At 38.7% G+C, this 14,197-nt stretch overlaps 1 protein-coding gene across 8 annotated transcripts in view; it reads left to right on the plus strand.

Moving 5' to 3' along the window:
- The window catches only part of DLG1 (discs large MAGUK scaffold protein 1), a 740,792-nt gene that overhangs the window by 584,538 nt on the left and 142,057 nt on the right, over positions 1-14,197 (plus strand). For all 8 annotated transcript variants that reach the window (XM_045030010.1, XM_045030012.1, XM_045030020.1 and 5 more), the window contains 2 exons: positions 5,770-5,820; positions 8,579-8,703. In XM_045030010.1, coding sequence (XP_044885945.1) covers positions 5,770-5,820; positions 8,579-8,703 — 176 coding nt within the window. The remainder of the gene's footprint in view (positions 1-5,769; positions 5,821-8,578; positions 8,704-14,197) is intronic.

A 14,197-nucleotide genomic window follows, 5' to 3' on the forward strand; every position in this document is an offset into this window, starting at 1 on the left:
AAAGGCGGTCTAAGTGGGTCTCAAATTGCATTAGACAGTGTTATCAAGCTCACAACATGACCCCTCCAGACTCTATTTTCACCACTCTGCAAAGTCAATCTCCTCATCTGTTGCCTTCTTCAAGAATGTCCCTGTCTCAGAGATCTGTAGAGCGGCAACTTAGGCATCCGTCCACACTTTTGCAGAACACTATGTGATCACTGGTGACTCTGCCTCCAATTCCATCTTCAGCTCCACAGTACTGTCATCTGTAACTGATCCGACTCTGAAGTCCCAGCAGTGGGAGGCACTGGGAGCTGTCAGAACCTTTCCCTGCCACAGGGAAAAACTCCAGTAATGGGAAGCTGCCGGACTCTTTATCTGCTGCAGTGAAAGACTCTGGCAAAGGGAGGCAGTGGGGAAAGGTTCCAGCAACTTCCCCTCTGCTGAGTCTTTTCTTGCTGCCTTTCCCTGACCTGATTAGCTACACACAGCAGTGTGGACGCAGCCTACTTTTCACTGTGGTGTGTAGCTACATTTATATTACAAACTGCCACAAGAGGTCTGCAATGTAGATGTAGCCAATAAATAAAGCTAGAATCCAGGCTGTAGGACTTCCCTGAAATAATTTCTGTTTGAACTAGAGCATATGTTCAATATGCTTTGATCCAGTTTCTGTTAGAAAGTCTAAGGCCTGTGTGAGTGGTGGGTTCGGCACACAGTTTAGACTCCTGAGGATCAAAATGCTTTTGTCTAAACTTGTTGGGCTTAGTACAGGGGTATTTGGATGAAGTGTAATGGTCTGTGCTATATAGGAGGTCAGACTGGATGATCTAATGGTCTCTTCTGGCCTTAAACCTTTGAAATTATGACAGTAGACTCCTGTGAAAATCCTAGCCTTTAAGTTTGTATACATTTTTCTACTAAGAACAAATAATTATCAGTACTGCTGTCTCTCACATTTTAAATGAAGAATATATACATGCAGTACTGTGGTCACCATTTTATTTTAAATTGCCAAGTTACCACAGTTACTTTGCTTTTTAAGTATAGGGTATCTCAGGAACTGTGCTGAGGCAGTGTTTACAAATGCTGGGTGTTTTTTTTATATGATGACAGTTTTGCATAGGTGTTATGGAAGGGTTTAGTTTTAGCTAATGTTTTTCAAGCTGTGATTTTTAGGATGTTAAGAATATAGGAAATGCACTGAAGATAGTAATTACTATTTTGTATTAATGTATCCTGAAAGCCAATTTAATGTGCCATGAGGCTTTATAATATTAGAGAAGAAAACAGTGTTTCAGTAGCAATGGAAATTGACTTAGCATTCAAGTCATCCACTTAATGTTAAAACAACAACTAAATCTAGATTATTAGATGATTGGGCCCAAAGGGACCATTATGATAATTTAGTCTGACTTTCTTTATTACACAGGCCATAGAACGTCCCCAAAATAAGTCCTAGAACATATTGTTTAGAAAAGCATCCAGTCTTGATTTAAAAATTGTCTGTGATTGGGAATCCACCATGACGCTTGATAAATTATTCCAATGATTAATTATTCTCACTAAAATGTATACCTTATTTCCAATCTGAATTTGTGTAGCTTCAACTTCCAACCATTGGCTCATGTTATACCTTTCTCTACTACACTGAAAAGCCTGTTATTAAATATTATTTCCCCATGTAGGTACTCCTGGACTATCATCATGTCATCTCTTAACATTCTCTTTGTTAAAGCACAATAGATTGAGCTCCTTGTGTTTATCACTATAAGGCATGTTTTCTAATAATTTAAGGGTTCTTGTGGCTCTTCTCTGAACCCTGTGCAATTTATCAACATCCTTCTTGAATTGTGAAAACCACAATTGTGATCTAGCGATGCCCTCAGACAGCTCTTTTAAGCTTGTTAAGATTTGGGTGCAAGTTATCTGGACCAGCTAATTTAAAAATGTCTGTCTTTAGTAGCTTCTGTTTAACATCCTCCAGACATACTAATAGAATGGAAAGTGTGTTATCACCACATGATGAGACTGCATCATCTGATTTTTTCCCAAATGAAGAACAGAAATATTTAATGACTATGTCTGCCTTTTCTGCATTATTATTGATAATTCTACCATTTCCATCAAGTAATGGATGAATAGTATTGTCAGGATTCTTTTTGTTCCTAATATATTTTTAAAAAAATCCTTATTGTCCTTAACTTTGCTAGGGATAGGTTTCTGCTGACTTCTCTTATTAATTTTCTACAATTCCTAACTTATGATTTATATTCATTACTATCAACTAAAATCTAAACAATCCAAAATATTTAAAAACAATTGTCTCTTGGAAGAGCTTTTCAAGGAAGAAAAGGAAATCCATGATACCCAGAAAATGGAGGCAAAGAAGGAAGCTAATGATAAATTATTAATAGAATGCAATGATCATGATACACATGAAGTAGATTGTGCAGATAAAATGGTGTGTGGAATTTAATAATCCACTGATAAATGTTAAACTTAATTGAACACGTCAGTAATTAGCACAGATATGAAAGTAATGGCTAACCTTGAGAATATCCATATCTGAGCAATTTGGTTAGTTGTGTGTAGAGCACCGAGGGAGGAGGAAGCCTAGTGAGATGAACGTTACAGTAGTAGTATATTCTAATAAAAGTACTTCATGGATTTTTAGCCAAGGAGTGAAATATCAAATGTTTATAATATTCAACGAGTAAAATGGACAAGTTACCAACTGAGTTAATGTGAGCACTCAATTTTGAAATTAAAATAAAAAAGAAGCTCTTGGTAGGTTCTGGAGATATACTTTAAATAGTTGATCTACATACATGGCCAATAAGATAAACCAATAGGAATCTATAAGAACATAACCAAAATAATAGTCATATGTTTTTAGTAAAATTTTTTAATTAATCTGTAGTGTCCTACAGACATAGTCTTGATATTTGCAGACACCAGAAAAGTAGGAAAAAGAAAATTTAAACCGCATTATTGTCTATGTCAGAATGGTATTTGTCTGTGTAGCTGAATTATGAGTAATACCAGAACAGAGTTCTGCAGCATTCACCAGAAACATGAGTATAGGAAAAAGTCCCTTTACAAATGTCTTGAAAACAATGGCTACAAAAGAAAGATATCTAAAACTGTACAGCAAGACTCTGAAACCTCCAAAATAGAAAACAAGTAATACAGTAGATGAGAATACTGTTTTAAATACCATAAAATCTAGCAAAGTTAAGGCTAAAGATAGGCCTTGTGATCTTGTGGTGATCAAATCCTTCAAAACTTTGTGATACGCTTTCTGTAGAATGGGCATCTTTGAACCCAGATTTGAGAAATGGAACAAGACTAAAGAAGTGGCAACATCTGTGTAATGAATCAGCTATGAAGGAATTGAAAGTAAAGTAGTAAAATTACAGTTAGAACTTAATATAGTTTCTTTGAAAATGGCATTAACTGTGACTAACCTATTTAAAAATATTGTAGAGGAAAACATCTTGTATTGCAACAAGGAATTGGCATTAACAAGTAGTTGCTCATTAAACTGACAATTTTAGAAGCAGACTCAAACAACATGGTTCATGGAACAAGTAATAAGATCTCAGTCCTACACTAGTTAGCTGTCAATGTCGTACAAATCTTTCAATACCTTTTAATGAATCCTGACTCTCCTGGAAAGTTGTGACTTTGTCTCAACTTCAGCCAGCTGAATGTTAAACAGTGCTTCGTTTGGGCAAAAGGATCATCTTCAAACACAACTCCTCCTCTTTGGCTTACTCTTCAACTCAAACCTTCCATCTGCCTATGATGTCTATAAATTTGGTATTACTTTTTAATCTGAATTTTCCTTCTCTTTATATCACTCCCACACATTACTTTACTCAATGCAGTGTAAGATGAAGTCCTCACCCATGCCTTCATATAATTGAATTCACTCAAGGATTGGCATTAGCAGGAAAAGAGAGTACAACAGACTACAGGATTAATTCTTGAATTTATCAGAATCAGTGCTTAAGTGGCTTTAAACCTCTGTAGTCAGATGAAGTGGGAATGAACTGTTTAAACACAGAGAAAAATTAAAATGTGATCAGAGAATTGGACTTCAAATGAGGCCAGAAGTTGTGGACAGTATTGCTTTGAGATCAGAAGATCCAGGCAGTTGTTAGTAAAGGGAGTGACCCCTGTGTCCAACTTATCAAATTAAATGAATCAAATAAGGCATGAAAAAGAATTACAAAACGGTCATAGAAGTGAGATAAAATCATCTATTTCCAGTAAGGGAAACACAAGATAAATGTGACAAAGACCAGTATTCAAATTTCAGTAGGTGACTGACAGAGGCACCTAGAGGGCAGTTGGTAATAGAAACTGGAAAACAAGGTAGAGCTAACTGTGCCAAATGGTACTCAAAAGTAGTTGGTAATAGTAAACAACTGGCAATGAGTACAGAGTATATGTACAAGGTATCAGGCTAATCATAGAGATAAACACCAATTTGGGGATAGTTGAAACTATATGGGGAGGTAAGATGAGGTTCCTGATTGCCATAAACATTCAGGTGAAGGCACCACCAGTTAGTAGCTAAAAACCATTGTGGCCAAAGCAGACGGACACTGGGTAAGGGTTCTTGATGTTGATTAGAAGGTACAGTAACCCATAAAACTCCATGATGGTGATAAGAAGAAAAAATAGAGGAAATAGCCTAGTACCAGAAATAAAACTGTGTTGTTATGTGCAAGGAGCTATTCCTAGACCTATGACACCAGGAGGCTTTTACTCTGGGTTGGAAAATTAAGACAGTAACATTAATGTTTATAGAAAGTTGGGCCACTATGGGTATTCTTGTAAAAATCCAAAGGAAATCCAAGCCTAACTTGAATGAGCTGTTATTGCTGACAACAGGGTAAAGCTATGCTATTTTGCCAGACACTGGCTTAGCAACACAGCTGCTTTGAAGACATTGCTTGGAGCATCCCTACCACTGCAACAGGAGCAAAAAGCTACTGCCAAATTCCACTGAACTGTTAATGGGTTTTCACATTCCAAGAAAGGCACAGGATTTCAACTCCAACACAGACAGTAGCAGGCATCTCATCTTGGGGTGAGGAAGCTTTCCTCTTAACTGCAACTCATTTCTAAAGACAGAAACATGCTACACCAAATCCTGGAACAAAACTTTGAAAGAATATTTGAGTTTTAAGTTTAACTTACAAAACATTCTGTTTTATTTTCCTCTTTTTATTGAAGGTTTGTTTACAATATATAATAAATGACAAATATTACTGTGAATGTTGAGTAAAAGTTTAAGTATTTTTATTAGTTTACAGTGACAAATAGTATGCAGAATTGCCATTTCCTGGCTGCCACTTAGCAGGAATAGGTACAGTGGCAAGAATGGTGGTCTCAGCATCTCTTTAGATTAAACATAAAATAAATAATTTAATCTCTAGCATCTCTAGAGATTTTTTCATTTTGTTCAAAGTCATTAAAGAAGATTATTACTCCAAAGTATGTAGAACTCATATCTTTAACATGCATACAGCTACACAAGGGGGTTTAAAAACTTAAATCTAAATCAGCCTGGCTGAAACTCAGATTTCAAGTGAGTGTATGGCACACAATGTAGTGGTTAGAGCAGGGGGTATACTGGGATGCATACAAGCTTACAGGGGATTTTGAATCAATCTGCAGAGATGGGAGTAAGCCATCAGAGTACTGAGCAAATGTTCTGTGCTATGTGGAGTGGAAAATTCTACAGAACCTTTTTCTTTTTCCTTCGTTTAGGTTAATGGCACGGATGCAGATTATGAATATGAAGAAATTACACTTGAAAGGGTAATATTCTAAATGCTTTCCCATAAATTGTATTTGGAAGGAAATTCATACTATTTGTATATTGAAAGATTGGCCTCTTGATTTCCTGCGGTTAAACAGCAATACTGTTTATTTTTAGATCTATTAATTTAACCTAAATATGAAATGTATTGAGTAGTGAGTATGAAAGGCACACACATTTTATTGCTTTTGCACACACTTTATATTCTTAATTTAATACTTGTTAAATACTGTTTTGATAATTGAGCTGGAACTTCTATAGCCATTCCAAAATTGCTGTCTTGTGAGTTTTGATAATTATATCAGTACACTATAGACCAGTGCTTAATTCGTGTCAGGGCTTGCAATGGCTGAGCCCCAGCAACTCTAAGCTTGAAGTTCATAGCCCCGGTAACCCTGGGCTCGCTTCATCAGTTATGAAAGTCAAAAGATTGCTTGAGCCCTGGCACCTGTTTAATTGCAAATTGAGCCCGGGTATAGGAGGTAGAAGTACTGAAGTCTGTGTACCAACTGCTCTTGTATTTTAGCTTGGGTGAGACGAAAAATTCTTAGATGTTGCAGTTAAACCAAACATTTTGAGATATATATTAGGTTCTTTGTTGTCATGACTTGATTTCCTTATCTACCTAGCTAATAAACATTTTAACAGAATAACAGAGAATTCATTAACAGTATAGTGTATTGTACTTTACATTGTAGACTGAAAATCTAAACTGTAATATTAAATGATATTTGACTCTGTATTGTTGCAGTGCTCTGGCAATATATTTAATTTAAATAAATTAGTTTTATTTTGTTTTTGAGATTTTCTGCCATTTGAGTACTGTGAAAAATTCAAGTAGTTAAAAAAAAAATCTCAAAACCTTAAGCATGAAACTGGTACTGCAATTATCATACACATTGCTCTAATGGCCCTTTATGATGCAGTTAAAACAAGCATTTTGACATCTGTATGCATTCCAGGTTCTCTAAGACTTGAGCAGTGTATATGGCAACTGCAGAGATATTTTTGTGCTCAAGTTTTCTGGCGATTTTTGTTAACAGTTTGAGCAGTCCATATTTAACAATAAAACTCATTTGTCATTGTTGTAATTTCCATTGTCCTTCCATGAGCTTGCATTCCACTTAGAGCCATAGCATTGTCAAACAAGCCCTGCAGCTTACTTGTAAATGACAAATAAAATAAACAGACACTAAATCTAGCAGAGTAGTAGTACTCAGTAAATAGCACTGAGTGGGAGACCCAGATTTTGTTAAGGCACCTAGCCTCTTTTGTAATCAGTCAGCAGAAATGGAGGGGTTCAACAGAGACCCTTCTCATTCAAGCAGTAATGTTGACAAACTCTAGAATATGAATTTCAGTTCAGATCTTAATGAGGAAATGATACTTTTTATTTCTGTTATGATGTCTTGATGTGGTGAGTGGTGATTTAAAGCAAGGGAAATAGAGGAAATTCACAATTTCATCTGTGGTGCAAACTGTTTACTTCCCTTTTGTCCCCTGGGAGGATTTGTGGGGGGTAGAGAGCAAGAAACATCTTTGGGTAAAATAGCGTACAAAAGAATCCAAAATTAATAGAAAGATTTTGTACTTTCTCCTTTACCTTAAAAATAAATCTGAAATGAACTGAAATATTAATACATTAGTGACTGGAAATACCAACATGTTATAGAGACACAAATGATGTAGCTGCAGTAGCTAATTATTTTGAGAGGTCATGGTGTTGGTGGTTAATGTGCATTGCAGGTGGAAAGCGATCAGCTCACTGCTCTAGGATGAGCTGCACTCTCTCAATTTGAGAATTTTTAAAATCTCTTTGAGCTGCATAATTGCAACATTTGTTCTAGTTTGACTGCGTTCACAAGTGAAACAGAAGTGTTCTTGGTCTAGTCCACTCATTTATCCACTTTATAAAACTATCAGCCATATGGCCATGATTACTCTACTTGGCAGAAGACAGATATTGAAACAGCTTTTGTGTTAGTGTAAGACTGAGATGCTTTGATAGAGCAAGGTGGGGAAGCATCTGAAGAAAGTTTCTAACAGTGTGACTTTATAGCACAGCAATTTTGTAGTGTGAACCACAGAAGGTTTAGGACAGTAATATAGGCAAGTCAGCAGTGAGCTGCTATTTTAAATCAAATAGAGTATATTTAGATCAGGCTTTAAAACATATACTTTAACATTCATAATGTTTTATGTTTCTCACATTTTCCCCCCTTTGAAACGATAAAAGGAAGAGAGAAGGATATTTGCTGAAAACAATAAGCACATGATTTCTCCAGGGTTTACGGGATAAGAAAGTCTATAATTTGTAGCATTTCAACAAAATATCAGGTGTTTCACAGAATCAGACATTCCAGTTCCTGCAGTGTGTGTATGTTTGGAACAGTTTTTCAACAGATGGATTCTTTTGTCTCAAAAGAGGAAACCACAGTAGCTATTATTGATTAGTTGTTATTGTTAACATGAACATTGACACAATCTCACTTGTTCCTGTAGTGATGCACAAATTTGAGTTTACACCATAGTAGAAACTTTCTCTGTTATTTTTGAAAGGCATGTCAGCTTCTCACCATTTTTTCCAAAATAATAAAAATAAATGTTATCCTGTAGTACATAATATATTCTCAGCATTCCACTAGGAGTGGAATTACATCTGTTTGATAAAACATAAGATGTTTTCTCTCCTGATTTGCTTTTACCCTACTAATTTATAAAAGAAAATTATGCAAATAAGTGATATTTATTTTTCAGGGAAATTCAGGGCTTGGCTTTAGCATTGCAGGTGGTACGGACAACCCACACATTGGGGATGACTCAAGTATTTTCATTACAAAAATCATAGCAGGGGGTGCAGCTGCTCAGGATGGAAGATTACGGTATGTCAACTATGTTATTGAATGCTGTGCCTTTTATTAGAAGGGAAAGGACAAAACATTTTCATGTGGTTTTATTTATTTTTTTCTTTTACTGGTATAATTTAAAAGAAGCAATACTCTATAATTTATGCAGAGTTTATTTTGTAAGTAACATAAATAATTTTTTACTTTAATGAAAGGGTTTATTTGTTTTGTATTTAATCCAGCAGCTCTAATTTAGTGAATTCAGTTTTCTGTTATATGGTGTAAATATATTGTACTAATTTCTTGGTCTGCCTTAATTCATTAGGACTGTTGACAACAGGTCAGTATTTAGTTTAAGAGCATCCCTTGTCTAGAAGCGATTGGGACAGATTCTCAACCATGGCTCTGGCCTGACAGGGAATCCACAGGTGATATAGAGTCCATGTCTATCATGCACTCTACCCAGACCCTGGGGAAGGAGTCATGTCAGGAAGAGGCAGAGCACTCTTCTGATTATGGATCAACACAAAAATCCCTGTGGGACCTCTATAGATCGTCATTTAGAGGAGACCATGAGCATCTCTAAATTCTGACCCCCCCTCCAGCCAGCCTTGGAGAGTGGGAGTAAAAAGGCACCTTTCTTTTCTACACCAGTTCTTCAGATGTACTGAGTCTGAACTCATCGGGACACAGGGGTAGGGTTAGTGATCCAAATTTGGGGTCAGTTTACCAAGGGGTTCCCAAGATACAGTCCCTGAATTAAACAGCTTTTCTTAAGGTTTATGTATTTTTCCAAAGTTTTCTTCCATATGTATTCGACATTTGTATAGGTGAAGGGGATAAGCAGTCACCTGTGAACCTGATCCATCCAGCCCGTGTCAGTTTGAGTCCCACCTAAGGCAGGAATCTGGAAAAGGTCTGAAGGCATATTGCTAAAATCTGCCTTTGTCAGGGTGGGAGTTTGGGGTTTTTTGGTTTGGCTGTTTTTATTTTATTTTTTAAACTTTGAGTGAATATAATCAAAATATTTGGATGATGAGGGAATTAGACATTTGAATGCTTGTTAGGAGGGGAGAAGGATTCGGGATTGTACAAGTTTGGGGGGAGAAGGGGAGTTGTTTGGGGCTGCAGTGAGGGGAAGGGGATAAAATGGGGATGTGTGGTAGGGAAGGAAGGATGGGAGGCTCAGGAGAGAGGTTGGGAACGAAGAGTGGGAGTGAAGCAAGACATGCAGGTGAGTGGCAGGGTGACTGGGGGAGAGTTGGGGCAGAGGGTTCTTTTAGCCCTGCTTTCTCCCTACACGGGTGTGGTGTGTCAGCTAGGATCAGAGGGGAAGGGACTGTGTTCTCCCCCCCCACCTATGTGTATGTGACAGGATCTGGGTTGCCTGGCTCCTTGTGTGAGTGCTGTGATCTGGGGGGGCCTGCCTCCTTGTGTATATGCTGAGGGGGGGCAGCTCATCTATGTGGGTGTGACTCCCCACCCCCTATTGTGAACTAGGTTTTTGGAGGGTCTGAGCCTCTCTCTCTGCTCCAATTCAAATGAACTGGGATTTGAGGGACCTGTCCCTGTAAGGGTGTCTGAGCACCTCTCCCTGCTCTCCAAGTGAGCCAGTATCTAGGGAAGCCCTGCACCTCTGGATGGAGAGCCGAGAACCTGCAAGGTGGGAGAATATACAGCGAACTCACGGCTGAGACTGGGATGAGGAGTTGAGAATGGGCGTGCTTGATGCATATCACAATCTCTCCAGCACTGGGGAGAGGGGACAGGAACAACCACTGACATAAAAGGAGCATTTAACACATCTCAGAGCTGTTGTTTCTGGTTGTATTCATCTGCAGGAGGTGTTCCCATTCAGTTGAGACCATCTAATTGAGAATAATGGGCCTCACCATGTCTCTGAGTCTCCTATGCAGCAGATAGTTAAGGTTGGGAAGATCTCAGATCATAATTAAACTTCTACCAAGCTGCTCCAGCTATTGCTTCCACCATTCGGCACAGCTACACCTAATACGGTGAATGCATCTGGAGTGCATTCAGATCATTTCCAGTGACTATTGCCAGCTCTAGGCGGTCAGAGTTAAGGCGGCATTGGCATGTACCTTAATTCTGTATTTCCTGATTTGCAAAGGTTTGAATTTTGCTGAACTTGACCTTCTGGAACAGCATGAGATAACTCTGGGCAACCTTAATTGCGTTAATGAAGGTTTTTGTCAGTGAATAATACTTACACAGTGTAGTTCTGCAGATAGAACTAATTTAGTTCCATTTTTGATTTCACCATTTGGACTTCTTTACTTCACTTTCTAGTGGTATGTTTCTTGTAGAAGTTAGCTGAAATCTTAATGTTTATCATTATAAACTAATTACAAATTATCATTACGCATTACTCAGTATCCACATGCATCTGACGAAGTGGGTATTCACCCACGAAAGCTTATGCTCCAATACGTCTGTTAGTTTATAAGGTGCCACAGGACTCTTTGTCGCTTTTTACAGATCCAGACTAACACGGCTACCCCTCTGATCAATATCATTAGTTATCAGTGGTTCGCTATCAGATTCTCAGGTCATATCTAGTGAGGTCTCATAGGTGTCTGTCCGGGGTCCAGTATTATTCCATTAATGACTTGGATGATGGAGCATTTTGAAGGACAGAATTAGAATTCAAAGTGACCTTGATACATTTGATAATTGATCTGAAATTGAAAAGATGAAATTCCATACAGAACTGTACAAAGTACTACACTTAGGAAGGAAAAATGGAGATGAATGAATGCAAATGGAGAACACCGTGTTAGTGCTGCAGACAAGGATCTGGGGGGTTGCAGAATCATAGAAATGTAGGGCTGGAAGGGACCTCAAAAAGTCAAGTCCAGCACCTTGCCTATAGCAGGACCAAGTAAATTACACCATCTGTGACATGTTTGTCCAAACTGTTCTTCAAAACCTCCAGTGACAGGAATTCCATAACCCCCCATAGTAACATATTCCAGTGCTTAACCATCTTTACAGTTAGAAAGTTTTTCCTAACATCTGACCTAACCCTTCCTTGTTTTAGGTTAACCCTGTCACTACTTGTCCTACCTTCTGTGGACATGGGAAAAAATTGATCACTGACATCCTTATACCAGCCCTTTACGTATTTGAAGACAGTTGACAAATCCCCCCTCAGTCTTCTTTTTATTGAGGGGATGCCAGAGTCATATCATGACCTATTTAAGGCCATTATATAGAAGGGAGAGGTAGTGGCAAGGACACTGCTGCAATCTGCCTTTGATGCGGCAGACAAAGCAGCTAGGTCCATCTCCACGGTGATGCAACAAACGTCATGGCTCTCCGTTGGGTTTTCCAAAAGAGGTGCAGTCAACTGTTGAGAACCTCTCCTTTGAGAGCACAAAGCTCTTTGCAGAGAAGACTGATGCCTCCCTTTGCACCCTGAAGGATTCAATGTCTACACTCTGGTCACTGGGTATCTACAATATCAGCCCAAAGGCGGTCTAAGTGGGTCTCAAATTGCATTAGACAGTGTTATCAAGCTCACAACATGACCCCTCCAGACTCTATTTTCACACACTCTGCAAAGTCAATCTCCTCATCTGTTGCCTTCTTCAAGGATGTCCCTGTCTCAGAGATCTGTAGAGCGGCAACTTAGGCATCCGTCCACACTTTTGCAGAACACTATGTGATCACTGGTGACTCTGCCTCCAATTCCATCTTCAGCTCCACAGTACTGTCATCTGTAACTGACCCGACTCTGAAGTCCCAGCCCCCTAGTAGGGATACTGCTCAGAAATCACCTACCATGGAGCACCACAAGAAAGTTACTCATCTTGGGCAGTAATGATGGTTCTTCAAGATGCGTATCCCTGTGAGTGATCCAAAACACACCCTCCTCCCTTCTACTTTGGAGTTCTTGTCAATGACTCTGCAGTAGAGATGGAACTGAGGAGGGTTATCTCGTGCGCGCTGGCTAGCCTCGTGGCACGGCACGAGAGGAGACCGTGCCTGTGTGAGCCTAATGGACATGACTATTGAAGTTCTGTGATCAGCAGCGCAGGGATGCAAGCACACCTACAATGGAGCACCCATAGGGGGACACATCTTGAAGAACCATCATTACTACACAAGGTGAGTAACTTCCTCTTACTGCCTTTTATGTCTCTTGATAGATATAACTCATTTTGTGCCTTAGCCTTTCTGATTTTGTTCCTACATGTTTGTGCTATTCTTTTTTATGCCTCCTTTGCAATTTGTCCATGTTTCTACTTTTTGTAGGTCTCCTTTTTGATTTTCAGGTCATTAAAGAGCTCCTCTTGCTATTCTTCCTATCTTTCCATGGCACTGGGATAGTTTGCAGTTGTTTCTTTAATATTGTCTCCTTGAGAAACTGTCAACTCTCCTGAACTCTTTTTTCCCTTAGATTTTCTTCCCATGTGTCTTTACCCACCAGTTCTCAGAGTTTGTTAAAATCTGCCTTTTTGTTAAGCTGCTCTCGCTCCTTCCTTTCCTTAGAATCATGAAATTTGTCATTTCCTGATCACTTTCACCTAGTTTGCCTTCCACATTCAGATTAACAAACAATTCCTCCCTGTTGGTCAGAATCAAGTGTAAAATGGCTGTCCTACTGGTTACTTCCTCTACTTTCTGGAGAAAAAAGTTGTCCCCAATACATTCCAAGAACTTATTTGAAATTTTGTGTTTTATCGTATTACTTTTCCAACAGAAAGTCTGATTAGTTAAGTCCCCCATTATTACCAGGTCTTGTGTTCTGGGTATTTCTGTCACTTGTTATAGAAATGCCTCATCCACCCCCTCTTCCTCATTTGGTGGTCTATAGTAGACCACTACCATAACGTCACCCCTATTTTTTACTCTTTACCCACAGACTCTCAACTGGTCTGCCTCCTACCTCCTTCTGGACCTCAGAACAAGTGTATATACTCCTGATGCATTATGCAACACCTTCTCTCTTTTTACCCTTCCTGTCCTTCCTGAACAAACTATAGCCCTCTATGCCAATATTCCAGTCATGAGACTTATCCCACGAAGTTGCTGTGATGCCAATTAAGTTATAATTTGGCTTATATACTAATACTTGCAGTTCTTCCTGCTTTTTTCCCCATACTCCTTGGATTTGTGCAATAGTGGATCACAAATTGAATGAATCAACAATGTAATGCAGTTGCAAAAAAAGCTTTTATAATTCTGGCATGTATTAACAGGAGACTCATATGTAAGACATGAGGGGTAATTGTTCCACTCTGTTCAGCACTGGTGAGGCTTCAGGCTCAGGTACTCTGTCCAGTTTTGGATGCCACACTTTAAGAAAGGTGGACAAATTGGAGAAAGCCCAGAGGACAGCAACAAAAATGATAAGATTTAGAAAACATGACTTCTGAGGAAAGGTTAGAAAAAAGTTGGCATGTTCAGTCTTGAGAAAAGAAGACTGAGGGGGCACTTGATAACTGTCTTCAAATATGTTAAAGGCTATCATAATGAGGATGGTGATCAGTTGTTTTCTGTATCC

The sequence above is a fragment of the Mauremys mutica genome, chromosome 9 (assembly GCF_020497125.1).
Source record: "Mauremys mutica isolate MM-2020 ecotype Southern chromosome 9, ASM2049712v1, whole genome shotgun sequence".
Taxonomy (NCBI): domain Eukaryota; kingdom Metazoa; phylum Chordata; order Testudines; family Geoemydidae; genus Mauremys; species Mauremys mutica.